The sequence below is a fragment of the Phalacrocorax carbo genome, chromosome 7, assembly GCF_963921805.1.
Source record: "Phalacrocorax carbo chromosome 7, bPhaCar2.1, whole genome shotgun sequence".
Classification (NCBI taxonomy): Eukaryota; Metazoa; Chordata; class Aves; order Suliformes; family Phalacrocoracidae; genus Phalacrocorax; species Phalacrocorax carbo.
Window position 1 is genome coordinate 53016954 of NC_087519.1, and position 25918 is coordinate 53042871.

The window sequence follows — 25918 nt, forward strand, 5'->3', positions numbered from 1 at the left end:
AGGTTACACGGCATACATCTAAAAGGGTCACCTAGGGTGGGGGGATAATTCATTTGTACTCAGGATATGCCTTGAGCTTTTGTTCCTTTTATGATATTGTCTATGCTTACAAGACTAACATCATACGAAAGGCCAGTCAAAATTAATTCCCTAGAATTCAGTCTACTTAAAACTCACAACTTCCCACTTTCTGTTCTGAGCTCTGAGAAAGCCACCCCCCGCCGGCGCGGAGCCCGCGGGGCAGGAGGGCGCTTTGGCACGGTGTTAAGGCTCTACCCGAGGCTCTGGGCCAGAAACCTTCCAGGACTGCTTTTTGCTGACGCCTGCAACTTTAAGCGGCAGCACTTCAAACTCCAATTCCTTTATCGCTCTTATTTTATTCTAATTTTGCTTTTCCTTAGGCTCTCTCCTTTCTTTTGAAACCACGGCAAAAGAGGGGCAAGCGAAAAACAACCACTGTACTTGTTACGAAGAACTGCACGTTAATATTTTACCGCAGAACTTTGCAGGACAATGTCAGAAGACCTAGGAGGTGACGCTGCAGTGCAGCACTACGAGATCACAGAGGGAGCATTCGTGATTAGTTAAACATGACTCTGTCCTCTGCTCCACCCAAGCAATGCAAGCGGGCTGGTATTCACGTACGGCTCCTGTCATTTTGAGGAGCTTTTTAATTGTGAGCGTTCAGAAATCCGTACTTTCTCTCGAATGCAATGCGGAAGATACTTCGTTCCTATCACGTATCACAGTAACATCACCTACACTGAATGTTCCCACTCGGAAAGGGTAAAGAGGCGAAAATGAACGTGTTTCGGGGCTATAATGAAAAGACCGGCCACAATGAACGCGTTTCCATGGGAAGCCCCAGCAGGGACCGAACATTTAAATTAGAGGCACCTCCGCCTTCCGAGATTTTTGGAGGGTTTAGAACAGCAATGCATAAATAAATAAAGACTAAAGACTTCTGGAGTAAAGACATATTTTCCTTTCAATCTTACAGCCACCCTTATATACAAAAATCCGTGTGTGAGTCGGCTGCGTTGAACTCCAGCTGCAGAAGGAAACGGCGTCTCCGCCGTCACTCGGAAGATTCCCAGAAGACCGCCCGCTAGAACGCCAGGCAAGTCCAGCCGCACTTACTGAACCATCTGAAGCACTTGCTCCAACTTTGTCTCCTGCTGCATTCCAGCAAACCTCGAAAATCCCTCCTGTTCCCCGATAACTGTGAACTAGGGCACCTGTCTAAAAAGGGACAAAACACATAATTAATACAAGAAAATCCAAGCGAACAAGTAACATTTGTACAACGTGTCAAACCTCCCCACTGCTTTTAGGAGCTGAAACTCCCGGAGGACAGGGTCGGGATGAGACTTGCGGACGGCCTCGGCGCTGTGTTAAGGGACGGGACAGGCACAGTTATCGCATCTTGACCTCTCGCGCCTGACAGGCAGAACCGGCGACGGTCACGACAGCTCCCCATTACTACGATGAGCCCTACCAACATTCGTACCCAGCGCCCGTTGCCAGAGATCACGCCTTGCCTAACAACAAGGTCTTTAGAGTCTCATTCGCAGTCAGCCCTTTTTTGGCCAGAAATACAAAACATGTGAAAGCGTCCTTTCTAAGAGACTTCTGAGGAAACATTTTGTCGTCACTGTCTTTCCTCTTTTTACGTTCCCTGGTTTTTCAGTGGAATTCAATGAAATAGCCATCAGGTTTGTATGTCTACGTCAGTCGTTTTTCACAGCAAACCTGTTTTATCAGGCGTTTAGAGTTGAGAGTTAAAGACAATTTTTGGATGCAACATATTATTGGAGACACTTTGTTGAACACGTTTTGGTGGTTGTGGTTTTTGGTGGTGGGTCTTTGGTTATTTTTTGGTTGTTTTTTTTTTGTCTAAGTCAAGACAATGTAAAGACAATTACTACCTCACCACAGGCAAGCACTGAAAGAGAGAAATTAAACATGTATCCATTAACAGACGCAACCTTAGAACCAAGAGAAAGCGAATCAGCGCGTTAGCAAGGGCAAAGCTCTTTGTGGCCGAAACACGAAGGAGCAACAAAGGTTGGATGGAAAAGACCGAAACTCAAACTTCCGAACAGACGGAAGAGCTCTACCTGTGTATTCCAGATGTGTACACACTTATCAAAGGAGCCGCTGGCCAGGTACCTGCCATCAGGACTGAAAGCTACACTGTACACAGGTTCTTGATGTTTTGTCAGAGTATGAATACAAATTCCTCTGTCTACATCCCATAACCTAACGGTAGAGTCAAAGGATGCACTGTCAAGGGGAAGAAAAAAAAAAAAAAGCACAGATTATCGTATTGTGTTTATATTAGGAACAAAAATATGTCAGGCTGAGATGTAATTAAAGTATCCTACATGCTTCAAAACGTGCTGCGAACCTATATATATAAAGAGTGAATAAAAATAATGCTTAACAGGCATTTAAAAACACGGTTAAACAGTACCTTGCTAACATAAGATTGGCATTTGGATTATTTGTTCCGGGTCCTGTAGGACTCCATTTGATAGTATAAATTTCTTTGTTGTGTGCTTGTAAATCGTGGACACAACTGTCTTGTTTCATACTCCAGATCTACGGTACAAACGGAAGAAAACGCAAAGGCATTTAGCACAACATTGTACAAAAACACATTTTACACCTTTCTTCCTCACCATCTGCAGCCTCACTGCTACCTTTTAGGCCGCTCGAAGCATTTGCTGTGACTGCTGAGTTTCTAGAGTAATTATGACAGGTATTATTGCAGTATCCTCCGTCCTTTGAGTTCTAAGTCCCTGATGGGGTTAATGAGTAATAAAGGTACTGCCTGTAGAAACCGATCTGCATGTGCTAACTAGAAGCCCCTTGAAAAGTGCGGGGATGATAACAGATGCTAAAATGAGAAGAGCAATATGTGTTCGTTCACGTCTGAGTTGACAAAATATCACAGTCCTATTTTTAAATGAACTTCCTGCTACACAGATTGAGTGAAGTAAAGGGACAGTAGAGAAATTTTCTGTTTTCATACAAAGCCCTAGACGCCTACTGCAGAACAGATGACGGCGTTTTCCTGCCTCGTTAGGGTTTGCGTCGCCAGGTGTTTGTTCGGTGCTCCACGCAAAGGAGGAGCTCCTCGGGACTCCAACTCCTGCACGATAACCCTCGGCAAACAAAATAACTTTATTCTGTTTGCACTGCATACAGAAAGGGGTTTGGAAGGCTTTATACCTCTTCCTGAATGGGAAACTTGATATAGCAGTTAATCATCTGAATGCTTTATTTAACGATACGTGGTTTAGTAGTGCTTTCAGCTCACCTCTTGTTAGGAAACGCTAACGGGGGCATGTTTAAGCTCAACTGTATTTAAGATGCAATTGGGGTGCATGTTTAAATGAATGACGCTTTTCAGAACGGGTGCCTCACCGAAGGGGAAATCGATTTTCAATGCGCAGACAGAATTAAAATTGTATTTCCACTCTAAATTGATGGGATCAAAATCTAGCTTCTCTTCCCAAAACTAGTATAGATGAAGAGTCCGTATTAGCTGCCCTAGAGAATATCAAGCTGGCAGCACAAGAGAGAAAAAGAAATCAATCACCAGGCACCTTCCATACCCTTCAAAACCCGACGTTCGTTCCTACCGCCACTGCGAAGTGAGTGACCCACAAGTGATCAGTGATGAGTACACTTATCTACAAGCAACTGGTCTTCCAGTTAATCCTGAACAAAATGATAAAACTCTTTCCAGGCTGGGCTGAACTGAGAACAGCAACCAAGAAGTTAATTGCCTGAATTGCCTGAGCCCACAAACGGCGACGTGCTCCCAGTTGCCACCTCTCTACTCACCGAGAGGCAGCAGCCACAGCTTGAGCTCCAGACTGGAATTCATCTCCCCTGAGTTTCAGCTGCCTAAGTATGAAATATCTAGCTTAAGCTGGCTATTTTTTACTCCATCCATTGCCAATGGAGAACGACCGATGCTCTCAGGGGTTTATCCTTCACACTTGACTGAGACACTCGGGAAAGGATGCGAGTGGTGATAGAGACTCTGTGGACTAAAGATGTCTAGGCATCCTCCTTCAGACTAGAGGCTTAACGCTTACATGTTTATATGTAGATAAGGTGATTCCCACTGCAAGAGCCTGACTACAAGCCAGCGCAGGAGGGGATCTGGCTACTCATTCGGCCATTCCCTGTCTCTGATTAAACAACGGTGAGCGGGACGGAAATACCGTCCCAAGGGCTACGAGTAGGCCAGCGCTGTCGACATAAAACCCATATCCTGAAACTCTACTAAAGAGAGTGCTAAACACCTACTAAATATAAAGCAGTATGGGAGTAATGGAAAAGCATCTGGAACGTGGAAACAGCACAGGCCTGTCAGGCACGAACAACCTCATTTCTGCTAGTGCATCTAAGGTGGTGGTGTTTTGTACGGCTCTCTAGCGTGCCTCGGAGCCACGCGCGTAGGTTAGTGCCCTCTGCGCTCCCAAGGTTGCCCCGGTTCTACAAGAAAGCATGCTGCTATGAATTATTTGGAGGAAAGTGTAGGCGCAGTTGAAAACTGTAGAATGAACCGGAAAAACCAAGGAGTACACACCGTCTCTTAAGAAAAAATATGCCAAAGGTTTTACCTAAAAAGAAGGGGAAAGCAGAAGGAAGCCGGGAAAGGAGCTAGTCACCCGTTCTTGCGTGCGTTACACGACATGCATTCCAACTCTTCCTTTTAACCAAAAGCAACCATCAAGTGTGACAGCTTAACGATTAATGGCCTGATTCTGTAAACAGCTAAAAGCACCTAATAAATCATGCTCCAAGTCTCAGGGTGGCAGCCTGTAACAAGTTCTCTGGATGAAAGCTTGGCTCTGATTAACAAGGATTTGCTAGGATTGCCTAATCTTGTTCTATGAAAAAAGAACTACCAGACGACACGGCAAGTACAGCGATGCTGCTGGACTGCCCGGGCTAATGGTGCGCACCCCGGAGTCCCACACAGACAAGAGCCGGCACCACAACTCCCCTTACCTTCAGAGTCATGTCGTCAGAGCAGGATGCCAGAAGATTACCAGTTGGATCCCATTTGATTGCGTTTACTTCATTCTAAAATTGAACAGTGAGAATAAGTTGGGGTCTTCGCTTCCATTACAAATGACAGCTTATGAAAGATAAAGGTGGACAGCAGTTATGAGTATTTGTGTAATTGTCAGCGGTTTAACATTTCGTTTTCATTCCCAGCTTCGCCTTCAATAACAACAACTTTTTGCTACCCGTTCATCACACTTCCCCCGTGCGCGCCCTTACACAAGATAGGCTGCGCCTAGCAAAGTCTTGAAGTTACCACGTTTCTTCTACTAAAGCTCACTTTTGCTACGGCACTGGTGAAAAGGGCTGCACGTGGGAGTGAGAATTGTTCTAATAAAGATAGAGGCTACAGTTACCGCATGCCCTTAACTACAACCGCCTGCGTACGTGGATCTGTCGCCGGCTGCCGAAGACCAACCGCTACAAGTGCTCTATACCGGCAAATACACTGGGCCCCCAGTCTCCCATTAATAAAAATATTGCACGGCAACCCCCAATTTTCCAGCACTTACTGTGTGACCCTGGAAGGTTTTGACGGGCCGATCTTGTCCTAGTTTACAGACGTGAATACACATGTCTGTACTGCAAGAGGCAAATGTGTTGTTACTCTGCCAATCAACATCTAATGCTGGTGCTAAAAGAAAAAGAAAGATGTTTAAAACTACGGTACGTATTCTGCAGGAGTTTGATTTGCAAATTTAGCATCCACCACCTCAGAACAAACGCCAGCAGGAAGCGACCATTAACTTTACAGCCGTTCTAAAGATAATCAAACACCACGAACGGTGAGAAACGCAGCCAAAACCAGCCTTGCACAAAGGAACGAAACAAAATTTAATAGAAGTCATTAAAACAGGGAATGCATCTGAAACGGAACAGCGACACCGAAGACAGCGCAGTCGGACAACAAGCTGTAGTTAAGCCAGCTATAAAGAAATCTCAGGAGTTGGCACGAGGAACAGGTTCCCACAACTGAACACATCGTCATGCACGAGCTCATCTCCGCTAACAGTCCATGCTTGCGCTGATAGATGGCGGCCAGCGAAAGGTAATGATTTATTTCCTTTCTTTAATTCCAGCATTATAAGGTGTGGTAACTTGAAGCTTAATCATGGGCGACATATTCCACTTGATGAAGCCAAGATATTTATGGCAGAGAGCACGCAGAACTGCTTGGAGTAAATCAAGAACTGATGTTTTTGGTTGTTGTCATGCCACTGAAAATGCAGCGCGAGCGGAATAAGAAGTGGAGACGAGACACGTTTCTTAAAGGCCCTTCAATGACATGTTCGTCATCCTCTCTATTCTATTTTCCAGCTGATTCTGGCAGGCTCGCACAGCGTGCAGCCCACAAAGCAATTTGTCTGACCTCCTGAGAGGCTGCGCTCCCATCCCAGCTGGCCAGCGCACAGCCTTTCGGCTGGTCTGTGGCCAAACAAACTGGGGACAGCACAGCGGGCAGCACAGAACAATGGGATGCGGAGCTGGGGTTACTGTAGCAGGAAGATGACAAATGCAGTCCTTAGCTGATAAACACAAACCCTTCGTGGCCCACCCGCTTGATTTGTCTGCCACCGTGCTACAGAAAGTCAGTCACATTTGGGTTATCTCTTACGACGTTCACAGCACTGCACTAAGGCTGTGAGCTACGAAGCTATGAAATCAGAACAATTCTACCTTCGTTTACATTCCCAAAATTCAAAAGACTACAAATACGGGGGTCAGCATCCAAAGGCTGCCTGGAAGACCTGAAAATGGTGTCAACAAGCACCACAAACTTCAGATTTTTTGAATTTACTTTAATAAGTAACACTCTATTCGTCTTTTCAGATGACAATCCTGAATGATCAAAACCAAGACTCACCAGAATGAAAAGGAAACTGCTGCTTGGCTTCGCCAGTGTGGGCATCCCAAATAATTGTGGTCTGTGTTGAACAAATACACAAACGATCAACAGACTTGTACAAATCGCTCATTTCCCCACAGCTACCACCACTCGCATGTATCGGACCACCTAGCCTACTCCCCATCGCCCAAACCTGCTCCCACGTGTGTATTTCTAGTGTTTTAGCCAGTACTAAAGCAGTAGGAGTACAGACAACAGCAGAAAACCTTAGTATGTTGCCATATTAGAGAGGTGTTTAATCACATTTTGGGGTCTGGAGGGAAGAAAGGGGTGCTGGGCTTCTTTTTCCTTTTATAAACAAAAATTAAATAGGTTTATCTCCTTAGTCCTACTTATATTCTTGTAATTCACTCCACACACCTATTTTCATTTCAAATACCTGTATATTCACATTGTAATTTCAAATACTCATTTGCCCCTAAAGACGTTTATACAATTAGTCTCGTACTTAAGAATCTGCCAGATTTGATTTCAGGGTGTATTTTCGGCCTGAGTTTTTCTCTGCCTGCTGGTGAAAGAACTCCTACCTGACCAAATCAGTAGTTTATAATCACTACTACATGCCCATAGTCCTGACCTACCTCAACAATCAATGAAGATTTTGACACTGAATTCGATGGAAGCATGAACTGACCACGCAAATTATTTATGGAACAGCAGCATAAGGTTGGGTCAATCTTTCTGCTAATGCAGAATGTTTTTCAAAGCATAACCTCAGTTGCTTTGTCCAAGGAGTTTTATTTGGCTGAAATGAGGCTTCTGCCTCCTCCGGAATATTTGTTCCGCAAATTAAAGCTGCACCTCCACAAAGATTTAAAAACTGGCACAAGCCATGGCAGCTGCCAGAAGAAGAAACCCATCCTTTCCATGCTTTGAGACATTTACTTTTCCTTCCTTTGTGCCAGCAGAAGCGCTTATAAAGCCAGGCACTAAAGCAAACTCGGTTAAATGCGTGCAAGGAAAAAATAATAAATAAAGGAGAAAATCTCCTACTTCACAGTGACACTGCCAGTTTGGAGCGCTGGGGGCCTGTTGCCTTGCAGTTTGCCAGACTCACTAAGAGAACTCTGTGATTCCTTCTACACTTTGCATCAGTTCCAGAGGAAAGACTAAGTGCTTCTTACTCTTTCAATCGTCGATTCTATTCTCTGAATTCATCTTAAGTCTGTTCTTCATCCCTATGTGCCCTTCCTACCACTCATAAAACCTCTCACACTAACACCAGCTTTGAGTTTACAGACATTTTGAGTCTTTAGGTTTGTTTAGAGATGTGAAATAAAACACAGGTAAACAACGAGCTTCCTGGCATTCCACCCCTGCCTCTCCCCCGTGAGATATATTGACTTCTCTTATGTCCCAGCTCTAACCTTTTTAATCATTCTCAGGCTCGACTGATACCCGAATCAGCCTGACCCTGCGCCTCCAGCATGGCTTTTTTTTCTGAGGCCTTTCATTAAAGTACTTCATTAAATTTTCGACGACTCGGTTTTATGAAGGTTTAATGTTGCTGCGTCCAGGGCCCTTCCTTCCCACCTTAGGCTAACCTCACTGGGAAGAGATCCAGAGACACCGCAATCTAATAAATTAAAGTATCTCAAAAAAGTACTATTAAACACAAGAAAACACAGCTAGCGTAACAAGTTCTTTGTAAGTACATATTTACGTCCCATGCCTTTAGTTTAATTTACTTACTTCCTATCGCTTTGCTATTATGCTTACAATTAGATTGTAACGGGGAAGGAAAGAATTTTAATTTTACCAAAGATTATCTCACCTTGTCCACTCCTGCACTTAAAATGAAGTTTCCTTTCTTGTTCCATTTTAACGCAAATATAGGACCTTTATGTTGCCCTAAGGTGCTGGCAAGATTACCTGAAAATTTATATTGATATGAATACATTAAAAAAAAAATAAAAAACTATGCTGTGAGCCACAATACAGGAAAATGTACTGGTGGAAGTTAAAAGTTCGCTTACCGTCTTTAGTCCATATCCTCGCAAAGCCGTCGTAAGACCCAGTTGCTAGAAGTGTACCTTCGCTCTGCCAGCAAAAAGGTTATTTTATTTGTTTAACTGTATAACTCAAAGCCAAAGAGCACAAAGCACATTTCAGGTAGAATCCATCTGCGTAAGATTTATGATATTTATTCCACTGACTACGCCTTATTAAAGAGGAAGTCCCAGAAGGGCGATACAAGAAATTACCACGCGGCTCAGAAACAGGGACGGTCCAGGGGCCGCGGCGCAGGACGCGCGGCTGCTGCCACTCAAAATTTGACTCTGCGAAATGACAGGTGCGATTCCCTCGGCGCGTTTTGAGCCCTGCCATTTCCACTTACGTTCCAATCCAGCGATGTCACGTCTTTGTTGCTGGGTACATCCTGCCCTCCTTCTCGTATACAGTGTCGAAGTACCAGCTGCGTAGAGCCGCTCGTGCTGTTCTCACTGAGGTTCCATATCCGTGCTGTCGAATCTCCAGATCTACAAAGCAGTTAATGAGAATTTAACTCCTTCTCCCAGTTAGGCCCGTTTCGAAACAGCCAACGGTGGGGGGGTTGCCGCAGAGGGCGTCGGGGCGGGCGCTACCGAAGCCGTTACCCCGCGGAAGCGTGCCAGCGAGCGCCGGCGTTGCGTACCCGCGTGGTTAAAGCACGTACCCTGAGGCCAAAAGGTCGCTAATGGGATTCCAGGCACAGATGAACACTTCGGATTCATGGCCGCGCAGCACCACTGCCTTGTTGGGAGGGATTTCAACGTCCCCATCCACTTCCATCATATCGGTGTGATTATCTGCATTATGGGAAACAACAGTAGAGAGAGGTGGATTTTAATATTTTGGGATAATACGTTGTAACTGCTGTAGGGTTCACGGTCTTCTGGGATGAGCACAATTAACCCAAAATTTACGTGCATCAAAATTTGACAAGGTTGTACCATTCCTTTATCCTTCCAGTTCCAGTTTATGAAGTATTATAAACGGATGGGGAGTTCCACAAATGCCAGAAAGCTCTCAGCCCTTCTAAACCTCAAGCATCCAAACGGATTTAATTTTGGAACTTCAAAATTGAGGCCAAAAGTCAATTTTTTTGCTATGTTCCAAAATAAACGCTGATATTAGAAGGACTCACAGTTTTGCAGGCACGACACTGCGTGGCACAACATGTTGCCAGTCTATCTTGTGCTTTAAAAACACGCTCGTGACACATCTGTTTTTTTTTAAAAAAAAGTCTCTTTTCACCAATTGCAGTCAGCTTTAAGTCTCCATCTCAGGCACTTCATTTAGAAAATGGCTTTAATTAATATAATAACATTTGGTGATGCAGCAAACCGATAACAGAGCTTTTTAAACTGCACCGGCAGCTCCCGTGGAACTGTGGCAGTGCATAGCTTCCCGCGTGGAACTGACGTTGAATCCATATTGGTCTGTAACACATACGGGGGGTAATTCTACTGACAAACCAGTTTTCTTGGCAGCTACCATCGACCATTTTTCTCTTATTAAAAACAAATTCACGCTGAGTGTAAATGCAGAACATGAAAAATGCTGAAGAGTTCACCTGCTCCGTGTTTATTCGCTGCGGTTAAACAAACCGTTTGCGTCTATTGCTTAATTTAACTCTAAGGGTTTCCGTCACTGTACGTGTGAGAAAGCAGGAAAGGCTATTACTTAGAGCTATACCAGAACATGCATATTTTTAAGGTAGAGCACCGTATAAAACATTGCTTCAATTAAACAGGATCAAGGCCAGCACACTTCGGCGTACCAGCCAGCAGGGGCTGCTGGCACATCACATTTAACAGTGGCTGAGATGGGAAGTTTACGCTCGCTCTATCCAGTTCAGTTATAAAATAAATACGCTTTTGAGATTTTTAAATGAAAGCATCACAGTAGAAAGCTTATTTAAGCCAAAGATTATATTTCCAGTTTGTTTATCTTACATAATAACGAAAAAACCTAGTAAAATCCAGACGTAAAATGCTAGACTTGTACACGGCTTCACAAGAATATTCTCTCAAAAATGTCTTTTTTCAAGTGCTTTTACAGCGAGAGCTGTAACTGCCCCTCTCAAACGTCATTCAGACTTCCAGAACAATATTTTCAAAACCACATTTTAATGCCTGCCCCGCACTTTTCTATGCTAAGCCTGACCGTAACTACGCTCCTTTGACCAGTGATGACAAATAAAACTCGCGTGTTTCACCAGTCGCAGCCAGTACGGAACCAAGGAATAAACCTGCAAGCAGCTGCGCCGAAGAATTCCACGTAGCAAATCGTGAAAGCTGCCACCGATGAAGGAGACGAACGACGGCGGATCTGCCTCCGCAGCCACGAGGATCCCGCCCTGGCTCGGCAGCCTGTGCTACAGAGAGCGGGTTACAGCCCCCCGACCCAGGGGGTCAGCGGAGCCGGCCACAGGCAACGCTCAGGTTTAACCAGCTGCGGATTAGCAGACTCCTCTCCTAATTCCTCCTCGTACAGGGGCCAAAGCGGAGGAGGTGCAATATTTAAAGAGCTGTCTCTGAATTTTTATTTTTTATTCAATTTTACCCTCTTTATCCAAGAGCTCTCAGAGGGTCCTGCGAAAAACCTTCAGCCGACAGGAAAGGAGCAGTACTGGAAGTGAGACTGGTCAGCGGAATATTGTGAACTAATGAACTGAGAAGTTTGCGCCTCCGCCTGCAATTCCCAGTATCAAACCGGGGACAGCCAAAGGTGAGATGCCACCAGCTGAAGCGTCACCCACGACGAAGGCGTTCTCTGCAAGCCGAAGGGTTACTGGCACCCCTGCGCACGCACCTCATCGCCTACTAGCTCGTACCACCGGCCCGTGCTGCGGTAACGGACAAGGAAGCGATGCCAACGCAGGCTGAGGTCATTTCCGTCTCAACTTACTTGCTATAGTATGTGCTCCGTTCTCTTCTCCATTTGCAGTATTTTCTCCATTTTTCGCTGATCCCTGTTGGTTAGTCGCGGCCGCAGCTGCAGCAGCTGCCGCCTGCTGTTGTGCAAGTTTATCTCTGTAGGCCTGTTGTCTTGTCTGTACCACATCAGGCATTACTGCATCTATCAGTGAGAGAGACTCTATCGGCCTACCATCAAACAAGGTACCATCCTAAATTACAGCAGAGGGAGAAAACAAACAAACAAACAAACAAAAAAAAGACAACACCAAGTACAAATTAACATTATGGGCAAAAATTCCAAGGAAAACTAAAGCAAAAGTTTTGATTTAATATAATAAAACAAGTTTACAAATGGTGCTGGAAGCGGTATCTCATCACTGGTGTGGTTAGGGTTGGAATTTTAGTCTAAAGTTAAGCGTTCACCGTAAGTACGCAAAAAAAGCCACTGCAGGCCTCTGGCAGAGCTTCTGGAATCAAGGCTGTTACGCCTCGGGTTTGCTAAATCATCTGCTAAAGCAAAAAACACTGTCAGCTATCTATGAATATGATTTCAAACATGAGTGGCTGCAGCAAAATCTAATGGTTTGTTTGAAGAGCTGCAAACACTGCAAGCCGGGTCACTGGCTTGTGAAGTTATTCTATCTTATTAGACTAATACTTTCCATAAACATATTATCTGGAGACTTGACTAGTTTCTTCCTTTTTTTAAACAGTGCTGGCATGCTTTCAAACAACAAGGAAGAATTTTATCCTGAAATGGACAAGACCCAGTTAAAAATACCCTTATACATATGCTAGGGCTTTGTAAGGATCTATTTTTAGGAGCTAGGAGGATTCCTTGAGATAAATATAGGGTCTCCTCCTTCTATTCCAATCGCTTGCTTTATTTTTCTGAGGCTTCCTAAGGGAAAAGAGATTTGCTTCACTGGGACTATGAAAACTACACATAAACAGAAGACATAAGGGAGACTGGAAAGAGAACAGAGTTAGTGGAAAAAAAAAATCGTCTCCTTCTGTAATATAACTGACATACACGGAGGCTGCTAACCTTCCAGGCATAAATGAGCGTGGAAATTGAGGGCGAGTATCTGCAGCGTCAGGCAGGAAGATACATAGCTTTCTGTACTGCTGGAATAACCATTTAAACATCAAATTTAATAGATCCTGCTCAAGATGAATTAGCCAGCGGCGGCAAAAAGCGAGCTGGCATATCCCTTCATCCTTCCTGCCCCACACCGAAACCTCTCTCTATTTGGAAAGCTTGCCCTCGGGCTCTCGTTACTTCGTCAGAAGGCCACACCACCCAACGGAGGGCTGCAGAGTGCTCTCCCACCGCCCTAGCGCAAGTCTACGAAAAGAAAACTTCAGAGGTTACTCGTCTCAATAAATTATCTTATTGCACTTGTCTGGATTTACTACAACATTGTATTAGGGTAAAAACTCTACAGACAACGGACCTTTAAGCAACGAGCCAGAACACCATGCCTGGTGTTGTGTGGCTGCACTGGGCAGAACCCCTACCCAGTTATGTCACTCCACTCTGGTTCCACCACTGGAGTCATGGTGAACACCAGCAGTAAGGAATCTGAAGTAAAAGTAGATAAATAGGACACAAGAAAGTTAAGAAAAAATACTAACATTCAAACTTACTGCAAGCAAGGACGCACCGCTCCTGCGGGCAAAGCCTCCTTACCTCGTTAATACTGACTTCGGCCTCTACATACTGCAGACCTTTCTGGATGATGGAAATCAGAGCAGCTGGTGGCACCAGAGCACCGTTTATATTAGACTGGCTGATATGGCTCTCTATACCAAAGGTAAATGCTGAATGGGAAAACCCTAAAGACAAGGCAAAAACATCAGAATTGATTTACAGACAGACAATGCTACTTGCCGTGCTGCTGCAGGATCTGCTGTTTACAAATCTAAGCAAGTTATACGAAGTTACACCGGGCCTGAGAACTAAAACCACCTCATCAGCACACCTCTGTTGTTCCCCTCTGATACGTTTCTAGTTTAAATGTACAAGAAGACAAAAAACTAAGTTTATACGTAAGACAGCAGTTGTTAATTACGGCAAAACATTTCTGCAGGAGTAAATATAAAAATATAAAATATGCAGTATGCGGTAGTATTGACATATATTTATATATTCTGAAACTATGTACAGATACAGTTTTGTATCTAGTATTTAATAAAGTATATATCTCCAAGGCACCAGGACTGACTTGTTACTGTTGGTCGCTGATTCGTTACCCACAGAAGTGAAATGGATCTGCAGGTAGAACAGCGTTCGCTTCGTGGTGCAGTGCTGCCACAACTGCGTCTGTTTTGGCACTTGGAGCTACCCCAGCATTACACACTGATTAAGAAGCGGCAAGCATCTTATGGTGCAGCACTGCTGCTTATCTGATCACCCTGAAAAGGTGAATTTAACCTAGCGAAAAATAGTTGTTTCAGTAAATTAACTTTACTGTCGCGGAATTTTTTATTAAACTACTATTTTTTTCTTTTCTTCTGCCAGGTAACCAGGAAACTGCCCGCAAACTTTCAGAGGAAGATAAAGCAATTTTGTCAGTTTGGCTTCTGTGACAAAAGCAATCTGCAACTGGAATGAGAACGTGTAACAGTTTTCAGTAAATTCAGGCAGAACAATGAGTTTCTGCTTTCTTCTGACGAGCAGAGACTGAAAAACTCTGCCACCCACCACTGCTTCTGGCGCTTCTTGGTCTCCGCTGGAGAAGTCCACGAGCAGGGGACGTGAGCAGCAGACAGACGTTGCATCAAACGCATTTTCAAGAAGCCCGTTTTAAAAGTTTGACACTATTCATCTGTCTTTTGCTTCTCCTCCTAAGGAGCAGGAGGCTTTGGCTGGCCTGACGCCAAAGGACAAAATCCCCCGAGAAAAGGTCCTGCTGGGAGGGAGGCTTTTGAGAACCCAGGAGTGGTTCCCGTCACAACTCTGTTCATCGGTATTTAGGTTCAGACGATACGAGTCATGGTCACGGTTGCCTCTCCTTCCTCTGAAACAGAGCAACATCTGCCCTCCCACAGTCGCGTTCAGGCAAGGAGCTCGCCCACCAAGACCAGCTCGCGGGGGCACCGTCGCCCCCAAGACAGAACAGGAAAAACCAGTGTTTTGGTGGTCATCCTTTCTTCTTCTTCAAGCAGCCCCAAAGGAAATGGCGCAAGGTGTCATCGTCACCCCGTAAATAAGCCATCTCCAGGAAAATGCATTTCTAGCGATCAGGCGAGCCCTTAGTTGGTTGACTGCCATCTGAAGACTCCAAAGGACTAAATCTGATTAAGTTACAGAAGGTAACTTGGCAGGAATTCATTCTCTTGTTGAGAAGAAACACCGAGAAAAAGTTCAGACAGAAGCAACATGCCTACTGGCAAAATACTTAAATGAGTCCGCGTTTGCTAAAGCCAGTGGCAGCTGAACGGCAACTAAATCACGCGTCGTTTAACAAGCAGAATTGTAAAAACTCACCTGACTCTTGCAAGTATCTATATACCAGGAAGTTAACCTCATCACTGCTTATACTCATCTTTATTCCCAGTTAAACCATGAGGTCACAACAAAGGACACAACCCTGAAAATAAAAGAGTAGGTCAATTAAATATTTTTAGTACCTGATATGCATTTCTCAACAAACGCTGTATTTATATACTAAGTAGCTCCCTGGGAGCGCAGACCATGGTTTTATTTTATAATGCAAATAAGTCTACTGTAGTCATTAAGAAGTCATTTCTCTCACCACAAGATAAAGGTCAGTAAATTAAATATTGAAGGGCGAGATTCTCAAATGATGCAAATTGGTGTGGATTTGAGAAACTATACTGCTTAACACTGGTACTAAAAAGGCCTCAATTCACAGGTTTTTAAAAAATAATCAAGCGAGTTTCATCTACTCAACATTATTGCTATGGAACACGTTTTCCAAAATGTGGATTTCTCTCCGCCTGGCTAACAAGGAGCGAGAACCTGGCTTCACGTTGGGATCCAGGCAAGCTCTCACTTTGACTTTCTACTTCAGTTTTCAGGTATTCCTGCACTAATAAACAGGTGCAATATGGGCCACTAAAAATTAGAAAACATCTCAGCCATACACTTATGCTTTGACAAAGGAATTCTTGAAATTAGAGACAAACTTTAAACAGAGCATTTTAGTAACATTTAAAATTAAACTTTAAACAGAGCATTTTAGTAACATTTAGTAACTTTAAAAATATTGATGGATATATACACACAATTTTCCCTTGATTTTATTAATGTAAATATTTAGCAAGACAAATAATGAATGAGACTATATACACTTTTGATGACAAATTTTGTAAACACGCAGCAAGAGGAGTCTTTAAAACACGAAGACACAGAACACGGCATTTTTTCTAACTTTAAGCCTCATTTCTGAGCACGTTCCCATGACTTCTGAACGTTTGAAAATCCTCATCTTTCTGTGGCATCTAGCAAACAAAAAACCCATCAGCTTCCACAACATCATATTAAATAAGGTCCATCTTCTGTTCCTATTATCTGCCCAGCCCCGTTCAGCAGCAGACCTTCAAGGTTTTTACCCAGCCGCTCACCACCATCATTTTCTTCCACGGAACTGGGGCTGAGAAGGCGAGCGACTTCCCTACTGTTATTTCATAAAGTTTGACCTGGATCTGACATAAAAAAAAAAAAAAAGACTAGAAAACAGGTTTTCTTGTATTGTTCACAACAAAAAGTTCTTGCTCCGTGGCTGTGTGGTCAGGCCATTCGCCACTGTTGCTCCAAGTAGGGAAGCAGCAGGGAGCAACAACCCCGAGGTTATGATGGGCGTCATAAGGCTGCCGTACATCTTTGTAGGTGTCTCTTCCTAGCAAGATTTCCCAAGGAAAAGAGGAGAAAATAGCCACACTCCCTTTCTTATCATCCACCTTTTGAATTTTACTGGTCACCTGTAACCAAATTTGACAGGGGAAAGAGCTCTCCAAGATGTGACCTCCCCACGAGCCCCATAACGCTGTAGAGGAAAGACTCAATTAAACTCCTCGGGAAGAGCGGGGGCCACAGAACGAACTCGGCCATCAAAAGGAGCGTGTTCCCCCGAAACCACGCTCGAGCCCTGCCGAGCCGATGAGCCCACGGACAGCCCCAGACCCGCCGCGGCCGCCCACCCAGCTGAGAGCCGCGGGTAGGAGGGAGGGCACAGGAAAAATGACACAGTCCGAGAGCGCAGGGAGGGCTCCGACCCAGCGGGACCCGAGCGGGAGAGCCGGGCTTACCCTGCGTGGGAAACGGGGGGCTGTACGCGGTGCCGCACGCGTCCTCAGAAACCCAGATCTTGTGCTTACAGAGCAGCTCGAGCAAACTGCCAAAGGCGGGGAAGGCGGCTTTAGTTTCTTGAGGAAATAAATAAAAACACAGAGCTACTTAAATCCTTCTCACTTCTAAAGGAAAAAAATAATTGCTCCAGTACAATAACTCCCAGCTAGTGCAACACAACTCGTAGGGGTACACTGACACTAACCCTACCCCACTCCATCCACAGCCTCCAGCAATGCCTGACGTGCAAGATGCACCACCCAAATTACGATATAGTTTGAGGGCTCGTTTACTGAGCCGCGTGTGAAATGGATGTCATTTTTTAGCCATTTCGTGCATTAGCAACCGATTCTACCACGTGCAGGACCAAACACTAGTTTTATTCAGCTATGTTTTGTTGTCACACCTGGTACAAATCACTTCTATTTAAGACTGCTTGTTACAGAGAAGTTCTGTAGGAAGAGGAACCATATCATGCTTCAGAAGAAAGGGTAATTAGATTTAAAAGACTTGCAAAGAAGCCTTTTTACATTACACACACAAACAGTAGTATTTGTTTCATGGATCTGCTACTGATTTTTAAAAATCTCGCTGCGTCATCCAAAAAGATAGATCAAAATGCAGAAACCATTTGCTGCCTCGAGAAGACCCGCATTATCAATACGAAGAGGGCTCCCCACTCAAAGCGGAACAGTGGAGATAAATTCACATGTAGCTGGATAGCTAAAGGAAAAAAAAAAGCTAACGCTTTGCTTGCCTGTTATTCACCCTGCCCAAGTCAAACGGGTATCATTTTTCAAGGCTGGTTCAAAGTGTTTTCCACAAGCTGCTGCGGCGAGGCGAGGAGCGCGGCCACACGCCGCCCTGCCCGGCTATCAAGAGGTGGCAGTGCAACACTGGCTTTTGTACCCGAACAAGTGGAAAACCACAGAAAGGCGTTCGATAAATACGCAGCTTGCCTGAGGAGGACATGAAACTGAAAAGGGTGCAAAAGGTTCCACTTCTTTTTCTTACCAAGATGGTGCTTTATCCATTTTTTTTTTTTTTTTGGTGCTTGTTTAAGCTTTCTGCAAACTCAGCTCTGGAGTTACGCCCCACCGCAGGCCCAGTCGCCCAGCCAGCGCCCCGGGGACATCACCCCGCTGCCGCACAGCCAAGGCAAGCCAGGAGTTGTGAGAACAAGTAACACCGAACCACCTTCCTTCCCATCCCAAAAGCAAACTATCACGTTAAAGAGAAAACACAGCAGAAGTACAGGTAGGAGAGGGATACAATGATTATTTCCCTTTGACAAATTTTGAATTGATAGCGGGCTTAATTCTGGCTGCGGGGCTTATGCTGCCAACCCTCAAGGGTAGGGGCAAAGCCAAACATCCCCCAGGAAAGGGCTCTGCAGCCTGGCCACCTCCAGCCTCGGGAGCAGGCTTTGCAGGCACCTGATGGAGCTCGGAGCTGCGTGAAGCCCATCGCACGTGACGGGGAAGCTGCGGCTGTTTCCAGCCCTAGGAACTGTGCTGCCTCCCTCCTTCTCGCCCACAGCTGGGAAGCAACCAGCGGGAATGACCCGAGAGAGCGGCAGCGAGGAGGATGATGGTGAAGAGGAGCAGAGGTGGGACGGAGAGGGCACCCACAGACCCCAACGCCACCGGCCGTGCTGCTCTCGGTGCTCAACATGCACGGCCACCCCCTCGCTCGTGCTGAAGTTACAGCTCGCCACGGATGTCTGCCAAAGGAAAACAGCGATGGGGAAGAAAATACACCCACTAACCTACGAACCACACGAACCCCATCTTCCCCAGTGCCCCAACACGGCCCCAGGGCTTGTTTGGGAGGTGACGGACAAGATTTCTTAGAAGTGGTGTCATGGAAATGGAAACACGGATAGAGGAGGAGCGGCTGAAAAGAACAAAACTAGATAGAAAAAAAGAAATTAACTTTATGTATGAACCCATGCACGTACACCCCCACCCCCACATCTACTTCATTAATGAAATTTCATTATTTCATTATTATTATTTCATTAATGAAATAATCATTCATTATTTCCTCCAAATCCACAATTTCCATGTGCAATTGCCTACTTATTTTGGGCGCTTAATAGATATTAATATTACTCTTTATTTTAGATACAGCAAATAAATAACCAAAAAGACACAGAAAAAGAAGACGAAAGTAAGTCGAAATGGCAGGTAATTCCTACCAGTCTTCAATTTCTAGCCTAATTTGCAAAGGGCCCATTAAAAATATCTCAAAGATATTTGCACCCGTATGTCCCAAATCTATTCTGTCAGCATAACAAGATCCTTTCTTCTGGCCCTTATAAAAAATCCAAGTCTTCCTCAAAACATTCTGTGGATTTACAGGAAATATGGCAAAGTATGATGCACCCACACTACTGTTTTAGCTCCAGAGTGTGATTTTAAAGGAAAACTCTCCCACTTGACCCTACTTTTGTTTTGCACCTTGGAGCAATTGCAATGCACAAGATGGAGACGCCTTACCAGTAAAACTAGGATTAAATTTCAAACACAAAGCTAAACAAAAAACCCAAACAAACCAAAAACCCAACAAAAAAAAAAAAAACCAAACCAAACAAAAAAAAACCACACAACAAAACCAACAGGTTAAAAAAAGGACGTGCACGAGGGCTTACCACCCATACCCAGATTGCTCACGGAGTCCCAGTCCCTGGGACCACACCAGGACCCACAGTCACTGCTCAAAACGAAGTCCACTTCAGCACGCCTCTGCCTCGGCTCTGAACCCACACGCGTCCCCGCGATGCTCGGCACCGCCGTAGAGCCAACAGAACTGTACTGCCGCGTCGGCCACCCGTCACCCCGTTCTCCCTCCATCACCCGAACCCACCGAGCCGCAGGCGCTGGTTCTCTGTAGGATCCCCTGCCCGCAGGATGAGCCTGTAGTTTGTAACACCGCTGTTCTGTTAGAATCAGCATAGCATCAAGATATCCCGGGTAATTTTTAATGTCGCTACAGAAAGTCCCTGAGCTCCCAAAATTTATCAGCTGTAAAACATATCAGCCATAAAATAGAAGTCAACTGTCTATACAGACGCTGGCCTCAAGATCTACTCAAGAACTAGATGTGCCACAGGTCAAGAACAGTCGAGACGCACGTCCGTGCTTTAGACAAACTGACCCTCTCATTGTAACTCCAAATCCATGCGAGATATCACACAAAAAGCCATTTGGAAACTTTTTTTTTCAAAGGAAATGAGGTTTCTTGTCCCGGAGCCAACACATCGACTCCGACCTAGCTTCCACACGGCAAAAACGTGACGGTATTTCTGTACGGTGCCTACCGTGAGTCAGGCACGGCGGCGCGCGGGGTGTCACCCGGGCTTCCTCACCCCCGTGGGGACCATTCACACGCTGGGTAAAATTCACAGATAAAACCCGTTATAACGAGATCAAGTTCTGCTGTCACGAACACCAGACCTGCAGGCTAACGGGTGCCCACCGGCACGAATCTGACTGCATTTCTGACAAATTGTTATTCTCCTCTGCATGTTTATGCTAGCTTTGTACTCTTCTTCCAGGCTCATGCCAAATGCGAGAGAACAGATGCCGCCCGATACGGCCCCTGGCCTAACAGGCTTTTTTGGTTGTGGCTTAGTTTTGTTCTGGATATATTTTTTTTTAAACAAAAAAGCCGAAACAAACCTGAATTGGCAGCGAAAGCTTATATATCAGATTAGCACTTTGTACCTCTTAAACACAGCTTTATAACGTATAGTACATTTACTGCAGTTGGATTGATTATATCATCAAACAGCCGCCTAAGAAAGTAGCGTTTCCGCAGTTTTAGATGGGCTCTGACACATCCTAATTGGGGAGGATAAGAGAACAACCTGGCTGGCTGCTGGGAATAATAATTCCCCCAAACATACCAATCATTAGTTTGATACCAAATATGGTATATTAAAGGGAACAGCTAATGCTCTGGGTAGCTCTGAAAAATGCTTAATGATCAGATACAAACAGACTGCTACATTTATCCACAGAAAACAGAAGTCTGGCTACAGAAACAATAAATCTCCTGCAACAGAAATATCGTCACTAGTCCTTTTATTTCTCCCTCTTTCACAGGAAATCCAGACAAACATTTTGCCAGCATGTGTCCATATAGACGGTGATATCAATTTTTATTAATTGCTGCTTAAGAATCTTCCTTTTTTTAATGACCATGATGGTTAAAAAAAACAAAAAAGCAAATTATATGACCCAACCTAGGAATGCATAGTTTTGTAATTCCACCCAAAAAAACCTGAAGGTGCGTACAAGTCCTTTGGAAAGTTTTATTACATTTCTGCTTTACATCTGCATTACCTCTCTTAAAAATGAAGTCCTGCATGAACCGGCTGAACTCAACAGCTACGGGATCGCTGTGGCGGTGGCTCGGGGGACAGACGATACCCCGTGGCCCAGGAAAGTGCCCGGACACTGAACTCCACCACTTCTCCAGCTGCACCCAGGTGGATGAAGACAGTGAGGCACCAACGCCACCAAATCTGCTTTGATTTATCAACTGCGAGGTGCTGAAGAAAGTGAAAATCCAACCACTCAGACCAGGCAAACTCCCGGATCCGTGAGGTTTCAGCAGGACTTCAGACACCAGATCCGCTGGGTGAGTAGCTTGCAGAGCTGGGGTTTGAATCTGGGGCCCCACAAAATGCTGTCGCTGGTGGCGGCTGTTCTGCTAAAGCGTCCGCCAAAGGCTCTTCCCCATGGCACGGTGGGTCTACCCCAAATGGCTGCTGGACTCAGTAAGACTACATCCGAAGAAGAGTGATGTATAGCTCTTCAGAAAGGGTTTATAAAGGAAAACTCACAATATAAACCAGTGGTTTCTGTATGTCAAATGTGTACGCCCTTCTGCGCAAGAATTTATTGGACATCAATTTCAGTCAAAATGAACGTTTTCTCATATTTTAAAGAGAAGAAAAAAACCATTAAGTTTTCTATAACTGAATCAACTAATTGCTCTAAAAACTCCTATTTGCTCTTTCACATCTTCACGAGATGGGGTCCAATACCTTATTGGGTACAATACAGATGAGCCCTATTGAAGTTCTCCTATCTGACAATCTGTAATTAGGAATTCTTTCTAACCTTCTAATTTAAAGGAAAACTTTTTTTTTAATTAAATGCATAGGCTTTGTTGTAATAAGTTCAAAATGAAAGTTATCTCATTTTCACCTGTGTCTCTAAATTGCTATTATTTAATTATGCCCTTTTTTATTTTAAGATTCATATTTGACATAGATTATTGAACTTGCATAAAAAATCATCTGTATTTCTACCTAATGAACCTTCCTACTGATTTCCCATATGACCAAGCTTTGCCAGTTTTCCTTCTAGCAATTTAAAACAAGAGATCACAGAATCCCAGACTGGCGGGGCTGGAAGGGACCCCTGGAGCTCACCCCGTCCCACCCCTGCGTGAGCAGGCACCCCCAGAGCAGGGGCACAGGGCCGCGGCCAGGCGGGGGGTGAATGTCTCCAGGGAAGGGACCCCACAGCCTCTCTGGGCAGCCTGTGCCCCTGCTCTGGCACCCGCACAGGGAAGGGGTTTGTCCTCATGTTCAGGGGGAACTTCCCGTGTTCCAGCTTGTGCCCGTGGCCCCTTGGCCTGGCGTTGGGCACCGCTGAAAAGAGCCCGGCCCCGTCCTCCTGACACCCGCCCTTCAGATATTTATAGGCATTGATGAGATCCCCCTCAGCCTTCTCTTCTCCAGGCTGAACAGACCCAGGTCTCTCAGCCTTTCCTCACCAGGGAGATGCTCCCGTCCCCTGAGCATCTTTGTAGCTCTCATAAGATGCTTCTCATGTTCATCCTTTAACTCTACTGCTTTGCTTTTAATCTCAAGAATACAGCTTCATTTCCAAGTACTAAAAAAATAATCTTTCCTTTCCTCATCTGAATTGTTTTCCTTAGCTCAGGCAATAAATATTTGTATTCTGTACTTCAGCTTTAGTGACCTAATTTATGGCAACAGCCTCTGTCTTTCTGTGCCAATTTGAGAGTAGGAAGCATACAAGATGAAAAAGTCAGTTTGAAATTTTCTGAGGAAAAAGAATTACAACCCTGAAAGGGGAAAAACCAAAACCAAGCCCAAACCACCCCCCAGAAAAACTCAAACCCACCCAAAACCTTAGCTAAAAATAGTTACTGTCTACTTATCTGAGTACTCAGCCCCCAGAAACGCCAAGTACAGTCCCGAGTACTGTTACAAAAGAAGCTGCAGATGAAGACCATTTGTTGGTTTTGCCTACAGCGAAGCAGTATTTAATTACTGAACTATGAATCTCCTCCCCAAAGTCATATGCTGCGTGACCCAGGAGACTGGGATTCCGGATGTTACAGCAGAGAGACCAGCGACAGTATATCCAGTATCGTATTTCCAGGGCTATGGCTACAAAGCTGCAAATTTCTATGCTTCCAGAGTCAAACTTACATCTTTGTGGACAGCTATAGGGCATCCTGGTATGATTCTTCACAGCCGTATTTTGTACATCCCTAGACTGACTAAAAAAAACAGGGATCTTTCTGGTACTGACGCTTTATTCAATGCTCTTTAAGTTCTTAAACCTCTCTTTTTTCCTTGTTAGAGTGCAACAGAAGTAGAAATGCTGTATTTGGGGGAGATTTTTTCCTTATTTCCTGTATCAGAATAGCAAAAGCTATTGTATATTAGTATTTTAAAGACTTTTCAACTGTTTGGGGAACGATGAAAACAGACATCTCTTTCCAGGCACAACTTTTCTGCACGATAATTTACAACCCTGTTGAAGTGGAGGTAGTTCTGATACATCTTTCTTCAGGAACAAATACGTTTTTCTTCAGGAACAAATATGTTATTCCTTCCAAAGTTAAAAGCCAAACCTAGCAGCTCAGAACATGCCCCCGTATGCCAGTAAAACCACCAGCAGAAAGCCCTGCCTCAATTTTGACTACTTCTTGAAAGCCATCCCTCCCCGACTCCCCACAAGACCCCAAGCCCAAACATCCCGTCCCGCTGCCCTGAAGGCAGCCAAGGAGAGAGCTTTTAATCACAGGGCTCAAGTCCACTGATGCAGGCAAACTAGGATTAAATGAAAACTGTCCAGAATCATAGAATCATGGAATCATTAAGGTTGGAAACAAACTCTAGGATCAAGAAGTCGTAGTTAAAGTTAAACCACCACCCTCTTTCAATAAGTAAATAACTTTGAGAGCACACCAGGAAACGCAACCAAACATTATGAAATTCTCCCTGACCAAACACCTCATCCAGACCAAAGGCATTTTTCGGAAAGGAAAAACCCATGGCTCGATGGGGTGACCTTCCAGGTTAGACTGTCCCACCCGCACACAAGCTGGGCACACGCCTAGAGCGGCAAAACCAGAAAGGCGCCAGTTCTAAAACTGCTTAGAAACAGACGGCTTCTGGTGGGTGACCAGAATCAGCACGTTTACCTGGGGAAGCGGTGGTACGGGGACGGCCGGTATGGAGTACTTCACAAGATGACCTGCAAAGTCCACTTTCTAGGCTCTGTTCACTAAATAACTCTGAAATGGAGGGGGAAGTGCCAGGCAAGTGCTTGTCATTACTCCAGGGAGAGGCATCTGTCCCCCAAAAGGGGACATTTTCTTACTGGAGGGGCCATCACGGGAACAGCGAAACATCAAGCAAGGTGTAGAGCTTCCATTCTTAGGCCGACAGAAGGACGTCTCTTTAGACAGAGTTATAATCCTTCAGGAATACCTAATTTAAATAAATTAAGACTTCTGCAATCAAACCTATAGACCCTGTCTCAAGAAGGCTTTGTAAAATAGTTAAAACGGTTTTACCAAGCACGGAAATAACGGCTGGCTAATATTCTCTGGATCTAGACACAGAATAGCGGTAGGTTACTGGAATCAAGCGCGAGAAAGACGAAAATTGGAAGACGCGTTATCTGCTCTGTTGTTTAAAATCCCATGCAATATACCTCTTCGGCATGCACCCAGCTTTAAGCATGCAACGATACGGCTGCTAATCTCCTGTGCTGCATTAAAGCCTCAGCAAAAAATTAATTATGGATGAATGTGGGAGCACACCCATTAATCCTCGCTTGAATCAAACTGTGTAAAAATTTCAGAGAAAATAACTGATTAAGAAGAGCTCTTGAGTCAGTCCAAATGAGCCCTATCAAGAGCTTCTGCTGCACCTAAGGTAGCGGAGGGGCAACACCCAAAAGAAGTCTTCTATTTGTGACCACGCACCATTGAAAATAAGCACAAGTACTACGGTTCAAGCTTTTTGATCAAGAACGTGTAGGAATTAAACAGTTAAATGAAGTTAAGGATCACCATACTGTGCTAAGTTTCTGCTCTCAGCTGATTTATTCTCATTTTCACCGCTGGAAAACCCACCGAATAACGCGGCCTGTAAGCCTGATCAAGAACATTCCATTTTTTTCCAATACGTTGTTCCCGATGTTCCCACAATAGATCATTCAGGGCTCTAAGGGACTGTGTCAATTGAATTGAATGATGCGGTCGCCTGCTGGCACATAAATGCAAAGGCAAAGCTGAGGGGGTTTATTTTCAAAACAGGAGACATTGATCCCGTGACAATGTTCCATTACCCTGACTTCATTCCTATTAGAGACAGCGATTACATCTACATCCATCGCTTGAGCTGATGGATATTGG

The 25918-nt window shown here is 44.7% G+C and overlaps 1 protein-coding gene across 5 annotated transcripts in view; it reads right to left on the reverse strand.

Moving 5' to 3' along the window:
- Positions 1–25918, reverse strand: part of TBL1XR1 (TBL1X/Y related 1) — a 119142-nt gene that overhangs the window by 5340 nt on the left and 87884 nt on the right. For 2 of the 5 annotated variants that reach the window (XM_064458027.1, XM_064458029.1), the window contains 13 exons: positions 15395–15497; positions 13595–13740; positions 11891–12110; positions 9654–9804; positions 9336–9477; positions 8974–9037; positions 8772–8869; positions 6956–7016; positions 5604–5725; positions 5035–5109; positions 2477–2604; positions 2121–2286; positions 1141–1242 (listed from right to left, as the gene is read on the reverse strand). In XM_064458027.1, coding sequence (XP_064314097.1) covers positions 1141–1242; positions 2121–2286; positions 2477–2604; positions 5035–5109; positions 5604–5725; positions 6956–7016; positions 8772–8869; positions 8974–9037; positions 9336–9477; positions 9654–9804; positions 11891–12110; positions 13595–13740; positions 15395–15452 — 1533 coding nt within the window. In that variant the 5' untranslated portion in view covers positions 15453–15497. Of the gene's footprint in view, positions 1–1140; positions 1243–2120; positions 2287–2476; positions 2605–5034; positions 5110–5603; positions 5726–6955; positions 7017–8771; positions 8870–8973; positions 9038–9335; positions 9478–9653; positions 9805–11890; positions 12111–13594; positions 13741–15394; positions 15498–21567; positions 22649–25918 lie in introns of those variants that run through there. The other 3 variants (XM_064458030.1, XM_064458031.1, XM_064458032.1) reach the window with 3 other exon arrangements.